General features: G+C 44.7%; 1 protein-coding gene across 1 annotated transcript in view; it reads right to left on the bottom strand.

The window, feature by feature from the left end:
• The window catches only part of HYDIN (HYDIN axonemal central pair apparatus protein), a 287,221-nt gene that overhangs the window by 119,566 nt on the left and 140,802 nt on the right, over nucleotides 1-26,853 (bottom strand). The window contains exons 28-39 of the mRNA XM_063313067.1: nucleotides 26,498-26,625; nucleotides 26,071-26,204; nucleotides 25,293-25,429; nucleotides 24,095-24,222; nucleotides 21,926-22,117; nucleotides 21,104-21,250; nucleotides 20,282-20,521; nucleotides 19,022-19,172; nucleotides 17,612-17,806; nucleotides 14,216-14,383; nucleotides 11,186-11,359; nucleotides 1,248-1,498 (exon numbers count right to left, since the gene is read on the bottom strand). Coding sequence (XP_063169137.1) covers nucleotides 1,248-1,498; nucleotides 11,186-11,359; nucleotides 14,216-14,383; nucleotides 17,612-17,806; nucleotides 19,022-19,172; nucleotides 20,282-20,521; nucleotides 21,104-21,250; nucleotides 21,926-22,117; nucleotides 24,095-24,222; nucleotides 25,293-25,429; nucleotides 26,071-26,204; nucleotides 26,498-26,625 — 2,045 coding nt within the window. The remainder of the gene's footprint in view (nucleotides 1-1,247; nucleotides 1,499-11,185; nucleotides 11,360-14,215; nucleotides 14,384-17,611; nucleotides 17,807-19,021; nucleotides 19,173-20,281; nucleotides 20,522-21,103; nucleotides 21,251-21,925; nucleotides 22,118-24,094; nucleotides 24,223-25,292; nucleotides 25,430-26,070; nucleotides 26,205-26,497; nucleotides 26,626-26,853) is intronic.

The raw sequence follows: 26,853 nt of genomic DNA, 5'->3' as shown, positions 1-26,853 counted from the left end.
CTAACGCAAAGACCATTCCTTGCCTTTACTAGACCGAGAGATGCTTTCAACACCTCACTCTTACTTCTCTGCTCCAGCAAACTCTAACAAATTAGTCCTGGGGCTAGATGGGAATGCCAGATCAACCTAACCCCGCAGGAAACCCCGTGCTGGACGGCTTCTTCCACCATCCAGCAAGACCGGCTGCAGATCTTGTGCTGCTCTCAAAACTGTCCGTCTAGATCCTCAAATTACATTCTCCTCCCTCATGGCTAATTCTAATGTCAAAGAATGTGCATCACTCCAAGTTATTGGTACTCAGGACATCCCGCCTCTACCGGAAATCCTGATGGACTTCTGGATACTTCAAAAACCCTGGAAGTCCTTTCGTGGAATACTGCAGGACGGAACGCCAAGTCCAAGGATTCTGCTTTTATGAAGTATATTACTAAGTTTAATGGACTTTGATTTCAGGAACCCTGGTCATCTGGCAGTCTGTTTTTAAGGGCATACAAGTCGCTCTCACTGGCAGCAGTTCCTACAGCAGGATGAGGCAAATTGCACGGGGGTCTGGAATCTACATTAGATGTAGTAAGGAGTCCAAGACAAGACCGAAAGGAATTTGGGAAGAAGACTAAGCCAGAAAATATGGATCCAACCACATGATATATGAATTAAAGAAAACGTCTACCAACTGATTTTTAGATCTTTAGATATCATTCAGACCAAAGCAGTAGTTCAACCTTGAAGCACGGTGGACGTCACCATCCCTTTCAAATGGGAAAAAAAGATGACGCAGCGTCTACTGAGGGCTGGTGTTTGGGGGTACTTTGCTACTAAGTGTCAGTCAGGAGAACTCCCATACGGGTAGTCCTTGCTTACTGACTACTCGTTCAGCAACCATTCCAAGTTACAAAGGTGCTGGAAAAGGAGACTTAAAACCAGCCCTCGAAATTGCAGCCGTCGTAGTGTCCCTGCGGTCACATGACCATGATTCGGGCGCCTGGCAACCAGCATGAATTTATGATGGTTGCGGCATCCCACCGTCACATGATCACCATTTGCAACCTTCGCAGCCGGCTTCTGACAAGCGAAGTCAATGGGGAACCTGGCAGGAAGTTGCAAGCTGCAGTCACATGATGTCGTGCTTAATGACCCGCAGTGATTTGCTTAATGACCGTGACGCTTAGCGATGGAGTTGCCGGCCCCAATTACAGTCAGTCAGTGAGGACTGCCTGTACATGTCGCCAGGCCTGGGGGATTCTCACCTGGGATCCCGGCTGATCAGGCTGCGGCTGCTGCTGCTGCTGCTGCTGCTGGTGCTGCTGCTGCTTCTGGGACAGGTGGCTTTCTGGCTTGCCTTTGGCTGTGGCTGTGCTTCCTCTGTAGCCACGGGAGATGGCGGAGAGGGGCCCCGTCTTGGACTCAGAGCTGTGCTGGCTGCCCTCCGAGGTGTGCTTGGCCAACGCCTCTGTGCTCAGCCGGGTGCCCAGAGCTAGAGCTGGCGGCCCCTCTGTGCCTTGGAAGAAAGGGGAGGGAAAGTGAGAAGCCTGGCAGGAGGGGCACAAGAAACCAAGTCTTTCTTCCTTGTTGGCAGAAAGGACAGACAGCATTATTCAGGGACTCTTCTTATTTCACCAACTCCCCTGCAAGCCCGCCTGCTCCCTTCTTGTCTTGGCTACCAAACCCTCACCTGAACACCCGGTGTTGTGTGATCCCCTGCATGCTGTGTGATCAAATGAAACATGGAAAAGCAGCCTGATGCAAAAGACAGTGAAGTCAAAGCACAACGAAGGGCCTGCCCTGCACTGATTTCTAAGGTGCAGGGCAGACCTAGGAGAGTGAACTGGGGGCCCCAAATGATCTCAAGTTCATGACTCTGGGAGGCCTACAGTTAAAGAAATAAACAGCCTAACCCACCCCCACAGTGGCAACCTTCCTATCACTGCAGCCAGGGCAAAAAACAGACTCACTCGTGAGAAGTCAATACAGCCGCTGAATGGGCTCAGCCACAACCCCTGGCCCCAGGCCTGCTGACAGAGCCACTGTCATTGCCGAAGTAAGTACCACTGTCTGGTGTAGAATCATGAGCTGGGCAAGGGACTGATTTCTTTGGGGACAAATTGCTCTTCTTGAAGATTAAATGTCTTTTGTGATGTTACTGAGTACTTATACAAAGAAAAAAACTCTGATTACCAATGAACTCTTTTACTCTATAGTAAGTAGAGTTATTTCAAGGTAAGTAGTTTTGTAGCAACAATTCAGTAACATAGCAGTTACAAGGCTTGCTTTTTCTTTTTTTTTTGCACTTTTTAATTAACTAAATGCAGAAAAGAACACACAAAATTACAAAAGAATAAAAAAAGGAAGCTCAAAAAAGAGACAAAAACACACAGGGCATATACTCACAGACAGTCAGACAGAAAGTTGTATAGTAAACATTTCAACAAATGGAAGCCATGATTTGTTAATAGCTAATCAGTACTGATAATTCTGCAGACCACTGAATAGTTGGAGCCATGTGTGTGTGTGGCAAAAGTATGGATGATCTCTAGGATTAGGGTTTGAAGGCGAAATTAGAGTCAGGTGTATCAATCAGTGGTGAGATACTTAGGTGTGAGTGTGGGAGGTCCTGGAAGTGTGTCATGGCTCAAACAAAGGATCTGAAGACCTCCAAAAAGTAGTTCTCGATGCTCACCAGGCTGGGAAAAGTTACAGAACTATTTCCAGAGAGTTTGGACCCCACTGGTCTGCTGTCTAAGCCTCGTGTGGCTGAGTGGCAGGCAGCAGTATTGCAGCCGAAACTCTCCCCATGACCTGAGTTGATCCCAGAGGAAGCTGGATTCTGGGGTAGCCGGCTCAGGTCGACTCAGCCTTCCATCCTTCTGAGGTTGGTAAAATTAGTACCCGGCTTGCTGGGGAAGGTGACGACTGGGGAAGGCAATTGGCGAACCACCCTGCTATAGTCTGCCAAGAAAATGTCGTGAAAGCAGCATCCCTCCAAAGGGTCAGACATGACTCGGTGCTCGCACAGGGGGCTTTCACCTTTCACAGCCCACTGTCAGGCAGACTGTGCACAAATGGAGGCAATTCAACACCATTGTTACCCCCCCCAGGAGTGGTTGCTCGAGCAAGAGCACACTAAGAGCAAGACATGTAATACTCCAGGAGGCCTCAACCCCGGGCAACATCTAAGGAACTCAAGGCCTCTCTTGCAACGGAGAACATCAGCGTTCACGAGACCATCGGGAGGATACCAAACAACAATGGTGTGCATGGCGGGGCTGCAAGGAGAAAGCCACTAGTCTCCCAAAAGAATACTGCTGTCATGACCTCGTTGCAAGGCACAAAGAGCCTCACAACGTGGATCATGATCATTAAGGAAAAGAGGAAGGAGATAATCAAACCAGGGATTAACACAAGCACCCAAAGGCACTCACACCCATGGACCCATAAGCGGCTGAAAAGAGAGATGTCAGAGGAATGAAGATAAGACGCACATGGTGCCCCGGAGGACACAACCGTCGCAGGGAGACAAAAGAAGACACCGGGGAAAACGCCCAGGCAGCCATCAAGGGTCCCATCAAGAGGGATCGGGGCATTGAGGGGTGGGGAAGCCCGGGGCAATACAGGAGGGTATAAAAGGGGCACCCCCACACTACCTACCCCGTTCCCGTTTTTCGTTCTGTCAGCTATCATTCCAATAAACCAGAAATCCTTAATACCCATTAAGTGAGTCTGTGTCTTGTTGCGAAGCGAGGCTGGCCCTGACAACTGCTGCCCATCTGCAGTTTGCAAAAGACCACCACGGTGATAAGCCAGGAGGCTACTGAAAGAATGTTCTATGGATGGATGAGACCAGAATAGAATTTTTTGGCTTCAATGGAAAACATGTTTGGGGAAAGACAAATGCCGCATTCCAGCACAAGAACATTATCCCATCTGTGAAACATGGTGGTGGCACTATCAGGGTTTGGGCCTGCTTTGCTGCCTCTGGACCAGGGTGGCTTGCCATCATTGAGGGAAGTATGAATTCTGAATTGTACCAGCAAATTCCTCAAGAAAATGTCAGGGTATTAATTAACTAAATAAGAGAAGAGAACTCACAAAATGATAGGAGGAGGAAAAAAAGGAAGCTCAAAAAGAGATAAAAACACACAGGGCACTTCTGTGAACTGAAGCTCAAGAAAAAGTGGGTCATGCAGCAAGATAACAACCCAAAACACACAAGTCGTGTGACCAAAGAATGGTTATTACCTTTAAAGCCCCATACGGACCAAATTCTCTGTGGGACTGCCTCCCTCTAAGGACACCTGCCTGTCTTTCCAGATCAGATCGGGTGAGCACGCTCCTGGTCCTCTCCCTCAAAAGTTGCCATCTGATGGGACCCAGGAAGCAAGCCTTTCCCGTGGCAGCCCCTTCCCCCTGAGGTTTGGCAGGCCCCACCCTTCCAACCTGCCGAAAAGCACTTAAGACCTGGCTTTTCCCCCAAGCACTGGGACAGGGCGAGACTGACAAGATGACCGTGCTGTGAGTTGCATGTGAAAGTTTAGATAAGGTGCCAGGTTATTTCTGGTTTAAATATTTTTTTAATCATAGATAGATGCTGTTTTATCTTTTGGTTGTGAACCACCCAGAGCTGGTACAAGATGGATGGATATATAAATGCCATAAACAAACCAGAAGCAAGGTAATGTTTTGGGGTGGCCAAGTCCAAGTCCTGACCTTCATCCTATAGAAATGTTGGGGAAGGACCTGAGGCAGGCAGTTCACACGAGGAAGCCGCCAACGTCCCCGAGTTGAAGCTGTTCTGTGAGGAGGAGTGGGCTGACACTCCCCCATGCCGACGTGCAGGACTGAACAATTACCAGAAATGTTAAGTTGCAGTTATTGCTGCCCAAGGGGGGCATACCATGTACTGAAAGCAAAGGTTCACATACTTTTGCAACACACAAACGTGTACCTTTGGATAATTTTTCTCAGTGAATAAATGAACAAGTAGAATGTTTTTGATTCATTTGATTAAATGGGTCCTCTTTATCAAGTTTTAGGACTTGTATGGAGAACTGATCATGTTTTAGGTCATATTTAGGCAGAAATATTGAAAATTCAAATGGGTTCACAAACGTTTAAGCAACTGTGTTTGGGGCCATCAGCCCATCTGGACTTGATGCTTTACTCGATTTAATTTTCTTTACTACTTTTTTAATCTCTTGAGTTGTATTAATTTGCTTAATATTAGTCTATATTCTTCAGTACGTTCTTTAGCCTCTGAGTTTTCAATGTATGTTTCCAAATTTCCTTTGTCATTTTGTGCCTGGAATATAATTCCTTAAAAAAATTACAAGTTCTTCTGTTATTTGTGATCTTGTATATAATAGTTTGTTCTCTTTATCATTGTTATCACCTTTCTTGCTTTCTCTTTTCTAATTTGAGATGCCAGAAATTTCCCTGCTTGTTTGCATTTTCAGAATGATTTCGTTTAACACATTTTATCTTCTTTTGAAGTTCTTTCCAATAAACCTAATTGTTGTTTGACTTTATTTAACTCTTCCAATGTTTTTCAATCTGGTTTTATGAATCTGATTTTTCTGATTTGCTGCAAGCCTTCTTAAGATTCCTTTCATATAATGAATGAAAAACTTTATTGATCAGTCAATTGACCATATCAAAAAGTTGGGCATCAGCCACTATAAAATATAAAATACAATGCCATAAAGCAGATAAAATACAGTAAGATAAGATACTGGCGACTGATAAGACAAGACCAATAAGACTAATAAGATACCTGGCGACTGATGGACCCAGTAGGGTTTCAGAGGGAGCTGGAGGTTATTCCTGAGGATCTGCTGCATGGTCCAGCAGACGTCCTGGCCGTGGCCTGGAATAAAGCTGAGGCTGGGGCCTTGGACAGGATCGCGCCTGTGCGACCTCTCTTGCTTCGTTTGACTCATCACTCCCCGTGGTTTACGGAGGAGTTGAGAGAGTTAAGAGACGTCTAGAGTGCCACTGGAGAAAGACGAAGACTGAATCTGACCGAACACAAGCTAGAGCTGCTATTAAGGCCTACGTTGTGGCAGTAAGAGCGGCGAAACGTATTTCTCCGCTCTTATTGCGTCTGCAGAATGTCTCCCGACAGCCCTGTTTAAGATCGCCCAATCTCTTTTGGGTCAGGCAGACTCAGTGACCCATTTACAGGGCCGCTCAGAAGAGTTTCGAAGCATCTGCAGGACAAAATTGCTCAGATTCATTCTAACTTGGACTCTTAGTGGGAAGCGGAGTCTGGGGAGATGCCAAGAGAGTGTACTTACCCTGTTATCTGGGAATGGTTTGATCCTGTTGGGTCTGAGGAAGTGGACAGGATCCTCTGGACTGTTAATGCAACCACATGCCATCTTGACCCATGCCCTTCCTGGCTGGTAAAATCAGCCCAGGAGGTAACTTGTGGTTGGGTCCAGGCAATGGTTAATGCATCCTTGAGGGAGGGGGTGTTTCCAGCTGCCTTTAAGGAGGCACTGGTACACTCCCTCCTCAAGAAGCCATCCCTGGACCCTACTATACTGGGCAATTTTTGCCCTGTTTCCCACCTTCCCTTTTTGGGAAAGGTGGTTGAGAAAGTGGTTGCGGATTCTGGAGGAAGCGGATTATCTGGACCCCTTTTAGTCAGGTTTCAGGCTGGGATATGGGATGGAGACCGCATTGGTCGCACTTATGGATGATCTCTGGCAGGAGCAGGATGGAGGGAGTGCATCCATCCTGGCGCTCTTGAACCTCTCAGCGGCTTTCGATATCATCGAACATGGAACCTTTTGGGGTGGCTCAGGGGGTTGGGGGTGGGCAGTGTAGTTTTACGCTGGTTCACCTCCTTCCTCCAGGGCCAGTCCCAATTGGTAGTGATAGGTTAGGTTCTGCAGGGTTAGGTTCTCTCTCCTCTCCTATTCAAAATCTACATGAAACTACTGGGTGAGATCATCCATCACCACGGGATGAGGTATCATCAATATTTCTCACTCCCAGCCTTCTGGAAGAAATGGAAGACCTGGTTCTGCTGCCTTGCTTGGGATGGGGAGGGTAACAGCTCCACCTGGGGGTGGTTGGCGCCATAGCACCCCTTATTAATTTTGATTTTAATCTCATCTTGGATTTTATATTTATTATCTTATTTATGTTTTTAGACTGTAATTTATGTTTTTATGTTTTTATTATTATTTTTATTGTAAACTGCCCAGAGTTCCCTGTTGGGGGAGATGGGCAGTGATACAAATTTAAATAAATAAATAAAAATAAATAAATAAATAAATAAATAAATAAATAAATAAATAAATAAAATATACTATGGTAAATATGATAAAATACAGTAGGGTAAAATAGAGATAAAACTGTAAGATAAAAATGCAAGATGTAATAAAACGAGTAATACAATACAGAAACAATGTGAGTTTAAATGAATTCATCACCTTTACATGCCACCCCAATGTGTTCTATAAATTGCGTTCCTTTCATAAAAGCTTTGCTTGTCTCCCACATAGTTGTCTCTGACAACCCTGGAGTTGTATTTATTAAAAAAAAACCTTAATTCTTCTTTGCATTTCTACAGTATACAACATTTCATTCATCCTCCATCTGAAAGGTAACCTTTTCCCCTGAAACAAAGATACTAGAATTGGGGCATGGCTTGTGTATATCATTGAGCAGATCTGCACTTCTTCGATTAGATGGCACGAGAGCCTTAGAGATCCAGCACATATCAATTCTTGAGTACCTTTGGGGTCTTCCTGAGAAAAATGTGTAGTCCCTTGCTTTTGCTTTTGGATTCTTGAGTCACGAGCGTTGGTCAAAGCCAGTATATCCACATATTGAAAAACCTTTCTTGGGAACTGCCCTTTTTTCGGGGGAGGAGGGGATGATTTGTCTAAGCTTGGATCTAGCACTCCATTCATGTCTCCTCTGATAATTATTTCTTCTGCAATTCCTATTAACATCTGGAAGAATCTTTCATAGAATTGGTGGCATAAATGGATGCCAGTGTTAAAATCTCATCTTCTTAATTTCAGGATTAAAATTCTTCCTTCTTTGTCTTGTTCTAGTACTTCTCAGGAAGGTGATTTGAGATAAATTGGTATGCCCTTTTTCTTTGTCTTTTCCGATGCTGTATCTTCCTGGTCTAGTTTCACCAAATTAACATGATTTTGTTTTATAAACGTTTCTTGCAGACAAGCAAAATTGGCTTTAAATGTCTTATTGAAAATTTGCTTTACAAGGTAAATTTAGTCCATTTGCACTTAGTGAGATCAATGTTGTGCTGTCCATTTTGGGTTTAGTTTAATTCTGTAGCTACACCAAGTTTCTCCTCTTCATCTCTAGCATCCTTCTCAGAGCCAGGAAGTTCTTTGCCTGTTGAGTCCTGTGCAGTTAATTTTCCATATAAGGAGGAGGCCTCTTTAATCATTCTGATTTTTTTTTTTCATTTCTAGGAAGACTTCCAGAGCAAACAGAATTTTCCGTTTCACTTGCTTGAGTCTGAGCACTCCTGTGAGAAATGCAAACCCTTTCCTTTTTCTTAGCATTCTTGGGGAGTCATCTTGAAATATTTGGATTTAGTTCCCTTCTATACTTAAGAACACCTCAATCTGCTGCTATAAAATGGCATCTCTTGCTTCTTTATGTAGGAGTCTCACAAGGATGTCTTGGGTATTTTCTGTGCCAATACAGACCTTATCCTGAAAATATTTTTAATATCTGGGAAATCTTGCATCAGCACTTTGAATTGATCTTTGAGATCCTCCATTCCAAAATCTTCTCAGACACCAATGAATCTTAAATTTAGTTGTCTTCACTGAAAATATGTTGAGTCCATTATTCTTTCCATTTCTTGACCTTTAAGCTCCTGGGTCTTCAACTCTTGTGTACATTTTTCTTGTTTTTCTTTTCATTTGTTTTGTGTTGGCTTGGACACTCTTCTTATTATTTGTAATCCCTCTTTTTGGATCAGATCTCATATCTTCCGTGTCTGTCTTCAAATCTCCTTTAACTTCATCCATCTTAATAATTACCATCTGTTGTGACTGTTGAATTCAACCCTGTTATTTGTGCTGTTAAACTCGTAAACACTTGTTGCAACATATCTGTATCTGATGGCTCTCCTTCTCCTCCCCTCTTCTTCCTCTCTTTTGACAGTTTTTTTGCCTACTTTATTTGAAGGTGATGAAAATCTCTTCCAAAGACAGTGTCTTCTTATTGTACTGCTGTAACCATCCATTGTTATTTTCTGTTCTTTCCCATCTATATGATAGGATGGGGTGGTACTTGTCCAAACACACGCTCTTAACCTCTATTCATATATTTGGCCATCTTTACAATCTACTTACTGTTGCCATCTTCCTGCAAACAATCCATTCCAAAACTGTATTATGCATTCCCTTTCTCTTCCCTTCACCTGCCACTCCAACAAAATTGAACAAATTTATACAAAACTGTATATAGACTGTGCTTATATGTATATAAGTGTAAACAAATTCAGATAATTTGCATTCACTTTTAGCAGTGAGGGTTTACAGTCTTTAGAATTTAAAGTTTAAATATATCAGTTTATAATTTATCCTTTGATGACATCTAGTGGATCTTCTACTGTCTTAAGAGGAAATGAAATACAATACACAGGTTGTGGCTCAAGATCAGACTGCACTATTGTAGTTCATTTTTAGACTTACTGTTCTTCAGAAAGCCTTGTTATTCAAGCACTGAATAACAAGGCTTTCTGAAGAACTGTAAGTTTAAAAATACCTAGATTAGCAAATCTTACCCATTGATAGACATATGTAGCACTGTTGAATTTTAAAGAAAAAAAATCACTCCTATTGACTTAGAGAAGGTTTTATAGGCTTCTCATACTCATAACTAGTCACAATTTGTCTTTCTTATTAATAATTTCACAGGCTATGAATTTAATAAAATGGCAGAGATTTGGTTTTATAACATGAAAACATTATCTCCACTGATGCTGGACTTAGTGCAAGGTACAATTTACCCAGGTGCTAAAGCTGGCAGAGCAGCATGGGATTATTCAGGATGCAAGCGTATCTCTGTGAAGAGTCTCCTGAACTCCTCTGTGCACTCGGCACCCGTATTTCTGCTTTGTTTGTGAATCTCTTCCAAACTGCTTTGGAAGGGGCAATGACTATTACCCTAATCACCGTCAGCTGAAAAGTCTTCATGGCTGGCTCCTCCCACACAGGCTCTGTCTTCTTGTTCTGCCAGATTCCAGCTGAGCACCCTTCAGTCTTGCTGCTTGGCCAAATCAAGAATCCCAGAACCCTTCTTCTACAGTCAGTCCTCCAGAACCAAGCAGTGCGAATTCATAAGCTCATCCACAAACCTAACAGCCTCTGTGGTCAATTACACAACACCCTAAGCTTGGTTACTTTTACTCTTGGTTAGCTTTTGGAGCTATATTGCCTGAGGCTAATAGTCTGTCAGCCTTGCGAGGTAGACCAGACAGGAAATGCATACATATTTTTAAGTCCTTAAGCTGGTATTTAAAACTTATTTCACCAAGGATTGAAGGAAACTCACCCAGTGCTATAAAACCTGTTGATCCAAAGGTTCCTAACAGCTGAAAAGCAGTTAACGAGCAATTTACGGAAGTGATTAGAAAAGGAAGTATGTGAAATTAGTGTCCTTCCAAAGATGCCGACTGTGGTTTGAGCAAGGTCGCTCTCCCCTCATCTCCCAGAGCTCTAACCCACTAGATACTGCTGTCTTGTGCTCTGCTCACAAGGAATAATTGTCCACTTGTGAGCGATCTCAAGTCCTCTCCTTGTCCAGAGAGGAATTACGAAGAGCCGGTCTACTCACCGGCTGTTCCTTCCACTACAGTCATCTGCTCCGCTTTTCATGGAGCCATTTTCAGTTTGCCATTTCTTCCCTGGAAGTCTGGAACTGCCCCATTTTGCAACTCCTCTATCTTCCCACTTTGTTTGGAATTTTAAACTGGAAGGAAGAATTCCACCTAAGGAAACTGGAACACAGCTCTAGAATTCAAACTTCCAGCAAAAGTTGGCCCTGAAGATTGACAAGCTTCTGGAGAGGAGCCAGAGCCATAGACAGAGGTCAAAGCTGACCCAGAGAAGCATTAAATTTGGACCAGGAGGAGGTCAGGAAACAGGCAGCGATGCTGGGGTCCAGAGAACCTGTTCTCCCTGCTCACCGCCATCCTCATTCTCTCGCTGCGCCTGCTCGATAGCAGCTCGGATGCAGAGCTCCCGTGCACGAAGCCCTGCCGAACTGCTCCCGTCTGAGATGGCTTCCAGGACCACGGAGTCAATGGACAAGCAAGCTGCACTGTAGTGCTTGGCCAGGACTACAGCAGCGCTGGTCTTTCCTGGGGAAATCGAAGACACGGCAGTCACCCAACATGGACCACGTGAGTTCTCTTGCCACCAGCCACTTACATCGTGGCTGTACTTCATTAATTTATTTGAATTATTCACACAGCTACCCATCTTAAAATGATGAATCTGGGCAAGGAACAATGCATAAAAACATAGCAAAACACAATAAAAATGATTTAAATATTAATAACCAAAAGTAGAATAATTACACTCCCATAAACAATACGATGGGACAAAGGTTCGAGTATAAGGAAAGAAACAAAACCAGGCTTATACCCAGGGCTCAGCAGACATCCTAGCCCACTGCCTGAAGGAAAAGCCAGGTCTTCAAGGCCCCGCAGAAGGCTAACAGGATCAGGGCCATCCAAATCTCCGGGGAGGGGGGAATGCCCTTTCACAGACAGGTCCCAGACAGAGAAGGCTTGTCTCCTGAGTCCCACTAGATGATGTTTTAGGGAGGGCACCCAGAGCATGCTCACCCTGCTGGATCCGGTAGGATGAACAGAAATAATTGGAGATGGGCAGTCCCACATGTGCTGTGCAGGGCCTTATAGGGGATAACCAGCCCCTATTTGTACCTAAAATACTGGGAGCCAGCGCAGCTCACGAGGCAGCAGTGTTACATAGGTATATGGAAGGCTCTCGTAACTTCTTATCCTGCTGCGTTCTGGACCTGTCATAGCTTCCAAACGCTTCTCAAGGGTGGCCTCTGGTACAGCATATTACAGTAGTTCAACTTGGAAGTGACTGAAACATGAGTGACCAGAGATTCCCAATCCAGGAAGACACGCAACGGACGCACAAAATGGATGTGCACAAAGGCTTTCGTGGCCATGGCTGCTACCTGCTCCTCAGATAAGAGCTGTGAGTCCAAGAAGACCCCAAACAGTGCAGAGGAGCATGGAGTCAGCCTTGGAAAAGGCGTGCATGAGCCGCCTAACCCCCAAATGCACCAGGATTGCCCTGCTTTGACTCTCTTTGTGATTACAGGCAGAGAAAGGCTTTCACAAGATTCTGAAATGTTGTTGTTGTTGTTATTTAGATTATTATTACATTATATTAACAATTATTATTATTATTATTAATAGAGTTCCTGTACTATCTGCTCCTGAGCTGACCTAACTCGAACGGCTGCCATCAATCTTGAAAGCTTCACTACTCTCTGTTCAGAGAAACCCTGAACCTTGCCTTGCATCATGCAGAGAACATCTGATCCTCAGCCAAGAGCAAGACAGTGCTGCAGCCAAAATACATACGGGATTTTCAGTTATTTGCCAGAGATGTGGGATGGAATGAGATGGTTCTGACTGACCAGTTCCAAGAAGGATTTGCTGATGAACTGAGAAAGTAATTAGCGAGGGCTCGGGGTCTTTTTAATCTTCTCTGTTATGGCTCCTGCCGATGGAACAGCCTCCCCCCTGAAATACGGACAATCCCTACTCTATTGATCTTTCACAAGCCTGGGAGGCCCCGGTTCTTTCCCCAGGCACTGGGGTTGGGGCGTCAGCATAGGAGCTCTGCGCACGGGTGCGTGTGTTTAGAGGGTTTGAGTTTTTATTGCACCTTGGTGCAGTTTTAGTTGTTTTTTTTTTGCTTTAATGAAATTCCCTGCTTTTGTTTGTCCCCCAGGGTTTCTTGGATAGATAGGAAGCCCTATAAATTGGATAAACAAACAAATAAAATAAAAATAAATCAAGCAAAATTAAATGATATTTTATATAAAAGCCAGACACACCTATTCCTGAGGCCAGTCAGTGTGCCGATAAGTACCCAATCAGAGGAACCCACCTCTGCTCCTCAGAATCAAACAAACGGCGACATTCCTTTCTCGATACCGCTTGGGGCGGGGAGGGGAGGAGCTGTTCTTGGGGATGGCTGGTGCCTCAGAGTGCTCCTCACATACATATGAACTGAATCAGATCTTTCACTGCCATCTGGATTTTATTGTTTTTTATATTTATATTTTGTATTTGTATTTATATTTTATATACTATTTATAGTTATTGTTTTTAACCTGTTAGCTTTACTGTAAACCGCCCAGAGTCCTGGGGGGAGATGGGCAGTGGAAAAATTTGAAAAATAAATAAATAAATAAATAAAAATACAGCAGCTACCACCGTTAATGTAAAAGCTGAATAACACTGAGGCCAAAGACACCTCCTTGGAATTTATTATAGGGGAGAATATGAGGTGCCCTACAGAGCAGCTTTCAACTTCCTTGGTGTTTCCTTGTGCAGCTTCATAATTAGCATGAGCAGACACTGATCAATGGATATGGTAGAGTTTTTCTCATCGCCTGCCTCAAGGGATTGAACTGAAGACACCTTCAGGTCTACAAAGGCCACATAAAGTTTGCCCCATGGATGTGTGGTACATTTTTCAGCTTGGTGTTGAGAGGACCAGACAGTGGTCTAGTGTTGAACAGCACTCTGTAAAGCTGGCCTGTTCTACCGCCATTTTGTTTTGAAAAGCAGTCAATTAATTTACCATAAAGATGTCTGATTCAGTAGGTGCAAGGGCAGTTAGATTTATGAACTTCAACTCCCAACATTTTCTAGCCAGCATTCCTTAAGTTGGGAAACACTATACCAGAACAACATCTTGAACCCACATCCATACTATTTTACATGGGGTGAATAGGACATTCCTTTTCAAAACCAGGCCAAGTCACATAAATTCTTAACAGTAAAAAAATGGACAGACTAAAAAAGATTGAGAGAACAAGAGAAGGAGTCAGTGGAAATAGCCCTGTCTAATATCTGGGGGCAACTTTTGTAGCAAGCAGCTGACATTTCCAGTTGTGTTTCTCCACACACACCCCAGGTTGCCCAAGAAAGGCCACATACCTGTAAGGGGGGCTCCGTGAATTATGATGGCAATGCCCCTGCGGTTCCTGGCTGCGCGTCCTTCGGGGGAGATATCGATGCCAAGATGGCGAGCAATGGCTTTAGAAACAGGGTTGTTGTCTAGCTCCCCAACTGCTTCCTTACGCTTGGTGAGGCTTTGTTGACTCCCTGTTGAAAGAAACTAGCATTTCAGTCAACCAAGGAGCAGCACCCATGCCAGAGGCCCCTAAGGAGCTCCTAAGGAGATTGGTTTGGTACAAACTGTGTTTCTGTGAAAACTCCCTCCCTGAAATACAAATATCTGCTCTTCTAATTTGACCAAAGAAGGCACTGAGTTAGGTCAGCAAGAAGCACATATTCAAGATGTTACTGCACCTCCTTGATCCAGCTACCTGCAGCTGTCCTTTCTGCCAGGGATGAACATAGGGTATATCCATTATTTGTGCTTGTGATCAGGACAGGACAGGACAGGGCAGATCCCTGAACCAAGAGAAGCCAAATTTAGCAGAATCTGCCATTGGAATCTTACGCAAAACTAAAACCTTTGAAGAATTCATTCTTACTATTTGTATAATATGTACAGATGGAGAATAAATATTTCTTTTGCTTCATAGCTTACATTTTCTTTTTCTGTGTAGTTCTGGATGGCCCTTCTCTAAGTTCCTCACCTACAGTGGTAGTGGTGGGGAGACTAAACGAGAAGAGGAAGGGCCTATTTTCAATCTGCTTTTAGACATCTTCCTTAGCAATGCTCCCCTGACACCCATCTTTAGATTTTAGAACCATCTTTTTATTTTCCCCAATTTTTAAACTTATATCTTACAAATGGGGAGAAGCTTGACAAACTGTTTTGGGTGCATAGGGATCTTTTGATTAAGCAAAGATTTAAAAGAGTTGTGTACAGGAAATGGAAAATGCCTATAATTTCCAAGGAGGTATACCAGCAAGTAACTAATATCTACAGAAGGATAATTAGAAAGGCTAAAGAGCAAAAGGAACTTAACTTCTCTTAGCTTCTCAACAAAGGATGCTAAAAGTAACAAAAAGGAGGGTTTTAATAGTAAGAGGAAGAAAAAGAAAAAGGAAGGTGTGGGCCCACTGCTAGAAGAAGATGGTGGGATAGGAAGGTAAAGCTCCTCAACTCCAGCTTTGCTTTGGTCTTTTCCCCAGAACAAAACTTTGCTCAAATGGACTTCAGCAGAAAATTAATACAAGGAGGGAATGCTAACCCAGGGTAAGTAAAGATTGTTATGGAATACTTGGCTACCCCAAATCATAAGATCTCCATGGTTAGACCAATTACATCATATGCAGATGTCTTCTTGGAGTCCCCTTCCTTGGAAAACCATGGATGACAGGTATAGTACCAGAGCCCTGGAGAAGGGCAGATGTTGTTCCTATCTCCAAAAGGGGAAAAGAAGATGGCCTGCATACCCACAGATCAGGCAGCTTAACCCTGATAGTGAGCAAAACTTTGGAACAGATTAGAGAGCAGTGGATTTGTGAACATTGAAAATGGAATGCATTACTTGGCAGAAGCCAGCGTGGCTTTATCAAGAATTAGTCCTATCAGACAACCTGATCTGCATTTTTCATAAGTGACCAGTTTAGTGGATCACGACAATGTTGTAAACATAGCATACCTTGACTTCAGCAAAGCAACTGATGGCTTCCCCACAAGATTCTAGTAGAGAAGATGGCAAAATATGGACTGAACTATGTTACCATCAGAGGGATACAGAGCTGGTTAAAAATTTATACTCAGTGAATATACATCTATAGATTTTTGTTGTGCTGGAAGGAAGTACTGGGTGGCACACAACCGTTCTAAGCCCTGGGCTGCTCAACATAATATAAATGACTTGCATGAGGTTACCTGATTTACAGATGACACAAAGATTGGGGAAATAGCCAAGAACATAGAGGACAGTAACAAGATTCAGGAGGATCATGACAACAAGGAACAATGGGGAGAACCAGGACAATGAATTTCAAGAGAGACAAACACAAAGACCTATATTTGGGAAAGAAAAATAAAATGGATGATGCTAGGATGGGAGGAATCACACTAGGTATGTTAATGTTTTCTACTACAGATTAAGGTTACTATGGTAACGAATCATTTTGGCCGGGTGAAGAGGTTGAATTTAATTGTCTCCTTTTCGGTTGTTAATTTTTGCACCTGGGGGGAAGAACTTGCCTGGACTTGTTTTAGTTTCAGTTTCCCTTCTGTATAGGCATGTAGAGAGTTAAGCAGCTCTCACTGAGAGCCTGTAAGAATGCAGAAGCTTTTAAATATGTTTTGCTTTCTGTAAATAAAATTATTTTTATAGAAATGCCTGGTGTGTGACTTTTCTGATCTCTCCTGGGCCAAAGGCTTTCCTAGCAATCTGCCAACAAGGTAGCTGTATATACATAAAGGATCTGGTTATCTTGGCTCAACACAACAATGTAATGCAGCTGCATAAAAAGCCAATGTAATTCCAAATGAACAAAAAGCTAATAGTGTCAAAATCAAGAGGAGTCATGGTTCCTCTCTTTTCTGCATTGGTCAAATTTCACCCAAAATATTGTACCCAGTGCTGGCACTGTTTTTGAAAGGACATTAACAAACTGAAGAACAACCAAGATGATAAGGGGTTAAGAAGGAGAGGAACAGTTGAGTGCGTTGGGTATGTTCAGCCTGGAGAAGTCTACCAAGAGATAGGGTAGCTGTCTTCAAATATCTAAAGGGTAGCCATCTGAAGACAGGGCAGAATTATTCCATAAGACTAAAAAAGAAACATCGGATTTGAATTATGTGGGTTGGATATCAGGAAAATGTTTCTGACAGTAAGAACTGTTCAACAATGAAACGAAGTGCCTCCCTTCCAACCTTTACATTCTATGAGAAATCAGAATTCAAATAAAGTAAGTGTTATTGTAACATATGAGCAAAACAATATGTAGCCATCAATTACCAAACTAATTTTAGAAAGGTTAAGTCAGTTTTCAGAAAAAAAGTGAATCGGAATAATAACAAAGAATAGAAAGCAGATAATTTTAGCCTCATGTACATTTTTGTGCCCAGGTTCAACACTGGCACCTATTTAATTCCTGACACCTTTTTAGAGCCTCCGGGAGGGGATGGCTAAGCAGCTCTGCCAAGGAAGGAAGGAAAGGGCTTCCACAGCTGCCACCACTTGCTTGGAAGGCAGCTTTGCTGGGAACGCTCTAATTCCCATCAAGTTCCTCTCCCATCTTAAATCACTTACAACAAGGGAAAAGCAACAACTGGTTTTCTCACTTCTGCAGCTACCAGCGAAGTAGAGCAGAAGTTATGAGGAAGCACACGACTATGTGCACGCTTGTTGGCACCCATTTTCCCTCACTTGTATCTAAAAGCCACAAACTCACCTTGCATTTGACCTTTTTCAATTCCCTCTTCTTCCTCTTCTTCCTCTTGATCAATTTTGGATTCCACCTGGAATGCTCGGTTATTGTCCATGAGCGAAAGAGAAGGAAAAGCAGAGGCCCCTGTGGCTATCGCTTGCACGACTGAAGGGTGAGGCTTAATTCCAAGTTCAGAAACGTGAGTGCTTTCTTCCTCCTCTGTTCAGGTGCAAAGAGAGAGGGATGCCATGCCCACCAGGCCTCCAGGAAGGCGAACCAAGCGGACTCGCTGCCCTTAACCTTAAGAGGGAGCACTCTAGAGCAGAACCCAGCAGAGGCGTGAGAGTAACCACTGCCACTCCCTGCTCCTGACAGGGCCGGTTCTTAAGACCCCAGCCTTGAACTCAAGGGCTGAGTCGTGACTCTGCGCCTATCTGGGACACAGGTAGACAGAACAGACCCCGTAGCTTCGTTTATGTGTGTCGCCATTCAATCAATGGTAAAATGAGATCCTTTTTTGAAAGGCAGCGTTATTTTGGAATAAAAAGGTAATGTGCAGTTAATTGCTCCAAGAGCAATGATAACAGGCATAGCCAGAAATATGCAGCAATTCTTAAAAAGTCAAAGCAAGGAAATACTTCAGCCAAATGATCAAATAAATAATGTTTTGCATTTCCTCTCCTTATATCTATCTTATTTTATTGATTTGATTTTTATTCCACCTTTATGTTTGGCCAATGCAATATGGTATATGTGCCTAACGCTCCCACCTCCTGTTTTCCCACCACAGCCGGCTTCCATGCCTAAGGGACGATCGAACTGGCCCAGCTCCTCAGCCGTGACTCCAAAAGGGCTTTGCGTGTTGGGAGAAAGGGGCCTGGCTTGGAGCCTCGGGGGAGGAGGGAAGGTGGGAAGATGCCGTGCAGGGCTTGGGAGAAGGAACCCCGCGGGGCCTCCCTTGCCGCACACCCCTTGCCTCTGGGGTCGCAAGCCAGGGGGCCTTCCCTGTGAACAGGGAGCAGATGGTTTCTCCTACAAGGTTAGGGTGAGGCAACCTCTCCTCGCCTGAGGGCAGCCAAGGCAACTTCAGGCTCCAGACAATGTCCTGGTGCTGCTGCAGCTCTCTTGTTCCGTTAGTGCTGTGGCCTGAATTAGCCAGGTTCTTTGTTCCCTATACAGGTGCAAGCAGAGCACCCAACCCTCCCATTCGCCTCGCCCTAAGCAGCATGGCTCCTGACTGCCGAGGGAAAGCGGGTTTGGCCTGTACATTCACTCATGTGCCGGAGTGTTGCTTTGACTGAGAGACGGAAAGAGCTTGTGCTCCATCCATGGGCAGGAAAGGCCAGAGCAGGAAGGGCACTACTCCTTGCTGGCTGCCTTAAGGGGTTCCAGCACAGAGCCAACTTCCCACGCAGCAACAGGGCCCTCCCTCACCGTTATCCAGATTCAACCCTTCCTGGTCGCCTTGAGCCTTCCTTTGTTCCTCAAAATATTCCAGCACCTCAAGAGGCAGCTTCTCTCCAGGGAGGCGAGGAGGCAATAGAAGAATGTTGTGGTTATCATAGCCCTTCAGCATCCGCAGAATCTGCAACCAGGACAGCACAAAGGACAAAGACTTGCTGAGCAGGGCACTCTCAGACAGACGGAAGCCAGGCAAGGGCTCGTTCTGAAGTAGCCATGCCTTATCCACCTAGATTTTTTCTTATCTGAGAAAGACTGGGGTTTTTTAGAATGTTAACACAATGTGGTGTCCTGCAGTGTTTAATCTCGTCTCCCATGCTGTTCAACATCTCCGTAAAAGTGATCTACGACTCCTTATTATCAAATCAACAACCAAGGAATCAGTACTCTTGACCACTGAATCACAGGAAAACAGCATGAAAGGATTAAAAGGTACCTTGGAGGACATCTGGTTCAGCACCTCCTGAGGCAATTTGCCCCATTGTTGAAGAACTCTTACTGCCAGGGAACTGAAATCTACTTATCCTCAGGCATACTGATGATACCTGACCCCATGGCGACAAATGATCCCACCCAGCGGCTTCATGTAGATGTTAAACAGGAGTAGAGAGAGTAACAAATCTTGCATAACCCCACAAAGCAGGGGCCAAGGACAGGACCTCTCCCTCCCAATCAGCACCGAATGGAACCGGCTCCAGAGGTAGAGAACCAGCACAGTACAGGGCCGCCCACCCTCAACCACCGAAACTGATCCAGAAGAATACCACGGTCAATGGTATCAAAGGCTGCTGAGAGGTCAAAAAGAGCCAGGATGGGTGCTCTACCCCCATCCAGCTCCCACCAGAGGTTCATCCAAAAGTGTGACCAATGTTGTTTCAGTCCCATATCCCGTCTGGACATGACTTGAGGCCTCCTATACCTTTCAGGCAGCACCTAGAGCCTTGTCACCAGCAAATAACCATTTTAAATAGGAGGGAAGAGCAACATTATTAAACACAGGGCATATACTGTAATCAATTTAATTAAATTTAAATCCTCTGATCCCTTTTACCATTTCAAGTGTGGCCCTTGACTCAAGAAAGGTTGCACAACCTATTCTGTGGTCTATGGACATGTGACACATTTCTGCTTTACCTGCATCCAAATGACCTCTTAACTGCTGACGTCAGAATATCTTTCTGGAGGAGGATTATTATTCAATAAACCCTTTTGGTACTGGAGCAGATGGCTTACCCGCTCTTCCAGAAGATACTGCTGGTCAAATTCTAAGGAGTAGAACTCAATAGGGAAGCAGCATGGGTTTTTCACCACCACTTCAGCTTCGTCCCCAATGCCATATGGAAGGAGAGGCCCAAGTTCCAAGAGAGAGGGGCTGAACTCAAGACGTGGCTCCAGTCCTTGCCCAGAGACATTCAGCAGCAGTTGCTGAGTGCTCTGCGAAATGCTCAAGATCAGGACATTGTGGTAGAGTTTCTAAGATGTAAAAAATCATACCATCTTATTACAAATAAGAACAGGTAAAAAGGCCAAAAAAAAAAAAAAATCTTAACCCAGAAGTCCCCATGTTTCAGTGGTAGTATTTGTTCAGCTCTCTTCAAAAGTGTTTGCAAGGAAGACCAGACCTTGGCCCACAGATTTGGGTTCTGTCCTGCTGGAAAATATACATTAATGCAAAGAATTAACCCAAAAGATCTGCTGTCTGTCTGGACTACCTGAATGTAATCACTGTCTGACCAGTCCCTTTGTGGTATAGTTCCCTTCATATCAGCTGATATCAAAATTGATAACCCACCACTTGCTCTTCCATACAAAGTCAATTTAATAGCAAAAATGGCATCTGGGCAGAATCCTGGCAGGGAAGGAAAAGGAATATCCAGGCACTGTGTCTCCTGTAATAAATCTACTTTGCATGAGGAACTGAATTGTCTGATTGATCCCTGCCTTTATTAGCAAATAAAGAATGGGTAAATGGTCTCCTGCCATCAATACATCTCTGCTGTTCCTGAAAACTCTTCAGATATTGGTTGTACCCCAAACAGCTTTCTGATTTCCTACCTCTTCTCTTGGTGCAAACTTGACCTGCACGTTGAGTCGCTCTCCAGGAGCCAGGATTCCATATGGGGGAATCATCTCAAAAACATGGGGTTTCACCTTGTACTCACGCATCTTCCGACACAAAGTCATTGGCATGTGCTTATCCACCTGAGCTTACAACAAACAATGAAGTCACTGACCAAAACTTGCCTCTTTGTGCCATTCCTAAGAATCCTCTTGAAAGATAGTACATTCTGGATGACTACAATTATTACCTCAGGAACACCAAACTTTTGACTGAGTTTCTAGAAACATCTCTACAGTGTCCCTGGAAGGAGGGTGTCTCCACCCACATGGACAAGGATGAAGGGTTTTTCTTCTGCAGGGAAGTAAGGATAATGGGTGTTTCAAGAGAAACAAGAATTCAAACCCCCATTATCTCCACTGCACAGGAATATTCTTGATCTATAGTATGTGACTAACAACTTAGCAAGTAGAGAATAGGATCATAGGCTCTGTGGAATTTTGTTTTATTTTGCATTTTTGAAAGATTTGCATGAGAACAAAACAGAATCAAGAGTTGTGTAATTAATCCTCCGCATAGCAAATCTTTTGAAATCTTGTTTTTCACTTCTTATCCTTGTTCATCTCTGAAACAATTTTCTGAATGCTACACAGATCAAAAGGACTCAGCCCCAAGAACCAAAAATGGTACCTTTAAGGCAGCTTAATTTTCATCCCACCCCAAATTTCTACAGATCAAGCTGCTTTTCAAGGTGCAATGTTAAATTTCTTTCTGGTCAGGGTAGAGCAAAGGAATTTCTATTATTAGCGTTGCTTTACCTTTTTAATTTGCTCATTGCTTGTGGCAAACCATTCACACATGACCTGCAGCTGATTATGAAGCTGGATGGTCTCCACCTGGCACTGACCACATTGGACAGCAGAGAATTCCAGATTGTCGCTGGACATGCAGAGAGATGGCATGATCACTGTGGCCCGGAGAGAGACGTGAAACGTGGGCCCAGCCACAACCTGCAGCAAATAATGTCAGATCTCCCTGAGCATGGCCTATGGTGTATGACTGCCCATTCCCATCCAGACTCATATATCCCCATCCTCAGAACTTCTGGTATAACCATATGTCAAATGGGGGATTTAAAGCACATGTGCTGGCCACAATGTAACATGCACAAAGAAGTGCATGGACATAACATACACTGGGCCCTTTTGTCCAGATTAGAGAAGACAATTCGAAAAAGGAAATGAGAACAACTCAGGCGATTCAGGCTTTGAAGAACAACCCAGGTTACCTGGACAGGCCCCCGTAGCCCTGGGGAGCCATCTCACCCACTGGCTCCACTCCACCTCGTGAGTTGAAAGGCATGTGAGACTTCAGGACAGAGTATGTTTCTTTTGGCCTTTAAGCTGTTTCCCACCAAGGAGGGGTGGCCTTGATTTATTTATTTATTTATTTCTCAAATTTATACTGCCGCCCATCTCCCCCCAAAGAGGGACTCTGAGCTGTGTACAATAAATTAGTCCATTAAAATTAAAAACAGTAATCCAAAGAAAACATAATAAATACCATACCATAAAATAAAAGATAAAAATCCAGATGGCTACAAAGAGCATAAATATGAAGGGGGCTGTCTAAGGTGCTAGCCATCCCCAAGACTGAATCCCCACCCCCCCACCCCAGGCACAGTGGCAGAGCTGAGTCTTCAGGGACTTCCGGACGGTCAGGAGGGATGGGGCTAGTATATGGGGCTAGATATATGATTCACATATCCAAGCCAGCTCTGCTCTATAAAAGCACTGTCATTCCGCTCTTGCCATTGTTGGGGTAAGCTGTCGGTGCCGCAGACTGACTAGCCAAACTGTTTTTTTGACACTAGTTGTTCAACTCCACTTGCCCAGCTCTCACATCGCATCCCCTATCTTTTCTTTCATGAGCAACACCATAACTCATGTCAGATGATGTCCTGATCCTGCAAATTACAACCGCACTACCAAAAAACCTACAAAGTGAACCATTAAAGTATGAACAGTAAGCCTGCAGTTCTCTGACGTCACCCCTCACCACCACAGGGAGGCTGGACCTATTAGATTGGTCTGTCCCAGGCAACTAATGAGCCCAGTTGGGGCTCAGAGGGAGCTTGGGGCTGTTTGAGGGCTGCTGCACGGTCCAACCAAAGCCCTGGTGGCTACCTGGGATGAGAAAGCAGCTGGGGCTCTGGATTAGATCATGCCTGAGCGGCCTCTCCTCACTCAGGGATCCCGGAATTCCCCCTGGTTTATGGAGCTGCTTAGGAAGATGAGGTGGGAGTGCGCCACTGGAGGACCACTGGGAGCCAATCTGACCAAACGCAAGCTAGAGCCACTAGCGGTAAGGGCCTCAAGGCAGTCAGGGTGGTGAAACATAAATATTTCTCCACCTTACTGCACCCACAGATAGCTGTCTGGTGGCCTTGTTTTGGGTGATGTAGACCCTCCTAGGGGAGAACAGCTCTGAGGCTCACCTACAAGTTCGCTGTGAGGAATGTGCTAAACTGATGGCTAAAATTGCTCAAATTCACTCTGCATTGGACTCTGGCCTTGAAACAAGGCTAGTGGAGGCCAAGGAGGGCTGGGCCTTACAGGGTTATCTGGAAGTCTGAGTCTGTTGAGTCTGAGGATGTGGATGTGGACAGGGTTCTCTTGGTTGTCAGTTTGGCCACTTCCATGTGAGATCCATGCCCCTCCTGGCTGGTTAAGGCTGCCTGGGAGGGGATGTGTGATTTGGTTTGGGTGGTGTTAATTCCTCCCCAAAGGTCCCTCCAGCTCTTAAGGAGGCAGAGGTGCGCCCCTTCCTCAATGTGTCATAGCCTGAGCCCACTAGTCTGGACCATTTTTGTCCAGTTTCCAATTTTCCCTTTTTAGGGAAGGTTATAGTGGAGCATACCACTGTGTGTATGTTTGTGTGTGTGTAAAACACACACACAGTCAGACCTGAAAGAGCCTTCAAAGCACCTTGATGGGCAACAGCACTTCTGTCTCTCCAAGGGGACAGCTGGCACTCTGGGGGTCAAACCATATTTCAAATGTCTCTGTCTCACAGAAGGGCAAGTTCTTCACCCGATCCAATTCAGTGTTGAAACCTGATTCAAAATAAAAACAGAAACATCTCTCACTACTTATTAAAATAAACCACTTCTGCACTCCACATATATTGCATCTTTGCATTTCTTTCTCCAAGACATTCAAAAGATACAAGTGCTCTTTCCCCACCAACAGCTTAATGTAGAAGGCTAGATGGAGAAAAAGAGATAGCTAGTCTTACACGCTAACCACTGTACAGGGCTTTGGCTTGATTTTGGCTTAATATGTGTAAACGTAGTCATTAGGGATTGTAAATGATAGTGCCTGTCTGTTCGTCTGATGAATTACCAGCTATGCTTATTCAACAGAGCATGATTAAGCAAACCAGGGCTTAAGGTAAAGGTAAAGGTTTCCTTTGACATTAAGTCCAGCCGTGTCCGACTCTAGGGGGCAGTGCTCATCTCTGTTTCAAGCCAAAGAGCCGGCGTTTGTCCGTAGACACTTCCGTGGTCACGTGGCCGGCATGACTAAACGGAACGCTGTTACCTGCCCACCGAAGCGGTACCTATTAATCTACTCACATTTGCATGTTTTCAAACTGCTAGGTTGGCAGGAGCTGGGACCAGCAACGGGAGCTCACTCTGTCATGCGGATTCGAACCGCCGACCTTCCGATCAGCAAGCTCAGCAGCTCAGCGGTTTAACCTGCAGTGCCACCACGTCCCTAAACCAGGGCTTAGCATTTGTTTATTTAAATGGTGCGAAGCAGCAAGGTAGACCCGCCACTACTCTTGATCACCTTTACAGAAGCCTTTTCTGATTTGGCGTGAAAGGGCAGCTGCAAGTTCATTCCTGAATATCTTCCAAACACAGATGAAACTGAGCAAGGCGAGAAACAAATCCCGAGAGGGCCTCTCTCCTTTTACTGCAATCTATCTGGCATGGTAGAGGACCAGGAATGGACAAAACTAGAATATTTTGAACATACTGAAAAAACTGCCTCACTGTCCAGTAAACATGGGAATTATCCGTGTATGTTACTGTATTTATTTCTTGGTGAAAGGCTTTAAACAACTGTTTACTGTTTCAGTGTGGGCTAGGATACAAATGGAATGATATCCTTCTTGTACCTGTGTCCCGCAGGTCCCGCCGGTCTGCATGGAAGGATACTGGGAAGCGGCTGGTGTTGGTGACCTTGATGATGTGAGTTCGGATGGTCCCCATGATTATGTAGCCAAAGTCTAGGATATACTCAGGTAGCTGGGCTCTAAAGAGGCATAAGGTACGTTTGGTGTTGACATGAACAGGGATATTTTCAACAAAATTTCGAATTTCACCAGTTCGTTCATTTCAACTACACTAAAGGTTGGAAAGACCAGGCTGTGCTTTATGAGGGAGTTAAGCAGCAAGCAACCTTCCCTTATATCTCCACGCACAGAAGCACTTTTACAGCTCTTTGGCTCAACAAGCCTAAAGAGGAGGGAACCACAGTGAGACTCTCAGGCATCCTTGTACGCCTGCTGTGTCAAAGCAGCATCTCTGTCATGAGCACTGATGGTGAGCAGGAGGGGGCCCCTATCCAGGGGGGGAAATGCATGCGTAGTGGCAGGATTTGAGCTGTCATTCAGAGAGACACAGATCAGACCCGCCTGGACTTTTGGGGTTTATCTGTCTGGGTTTTCTCACGCTTCTTCAGTTTGGTAGGACTTTCTGTCTACTGTAGCCGTAATAAAACACTAGAGACCTATTCCTCGTCTCGGCGTGGTTCCTGCTTGTCAGGACAATATCACCCTGCTAAAGAGAGGCCCTAAAGACAAGGTCTTTGGGAGCATGCATGTCTTTGACGTTTCCCTCAGGAAGCTCCTTGAGCCCATCCACTTGGACCAGAAAGAAGCTACGTGCACTAACTTGACCAGTTTCCGGCGAGCTCGCTGACAGGCAGCAGGATCATCCACTGAAACAAAAGCCAGCAGCTTCTGCTGCTCCAGAGCGTGCTCTCGAACAAGCAGCCTTTCCACCTCCATCTGCAGTTGTGTATCAAACTAAAGACATCAAGAAGAGAGTCAACAACTCTAGCATGTCCATGGCAGCGTCATAGTTCTACTCTTGCATTGTGACCTCACCCGTATCTCTTTGGACTGACTTATGGCCAATGCGGCCCCCCAAGCATTGGCCACTGTCTGAGGTCCCGCTCCCTCAGATGGCTGTGTCACACAGGAGGGTATTTGCTCCTCAGGCGCCCAACAACAGGAATGCAAACATGCCCAAAGCAATTCCACCTTAATCCCTCCACGCAGCCCAGCTCACAGTCAGATGAGAGGACTGTTCATCTTACAGCAGTGATGGATTCTTCTGTAGGTGGTTCAGTGGCCACTGCTTCGGAATTACTGCTGAAATCTTTCTGTGATTCCTGTTCTATTCGCTGCTTCACTTCCCTGAGGATACTGTTGTACCGTTCATTTCCTATGCAAAGTACAAACAACCCAGTGCCAGGGTATACCAAACATTCTAAGCTGAGAACAAGTGCACTTGAAAAAGATACTCCTCTTTTCAGTGGCATGGTCTTAAATGTTCTGGACTGTTCTGAGTACTCTGATGAATTTGTTTTCCAGCTTTCAGGGTGCATTTAAAAAATACAAATGGTCTATATTTACTTAGTTTGCTGGTTTACATTTGGATGGTTGAGCAGTC

The sequence above is a fragment of the Candoia aspera genome, chromosome 11 (assembly GCF_035149785.1).
Source record: "Candoia aspera isolate rCanAsp1 chromosome 11, rCanAsp1.hap2, whole genome shotgun sequence".
Taxonomy (NCBI): Eukaryota; Metazoa; Chordata; class Lepidosauria; order Squamata; family Boidae; genus Candoia; species Candoia aspera.
Note: the sequence above shows the minus strand (reverse complement) of the source record. Positions and strands in the feature narration are given on the sequence as shown.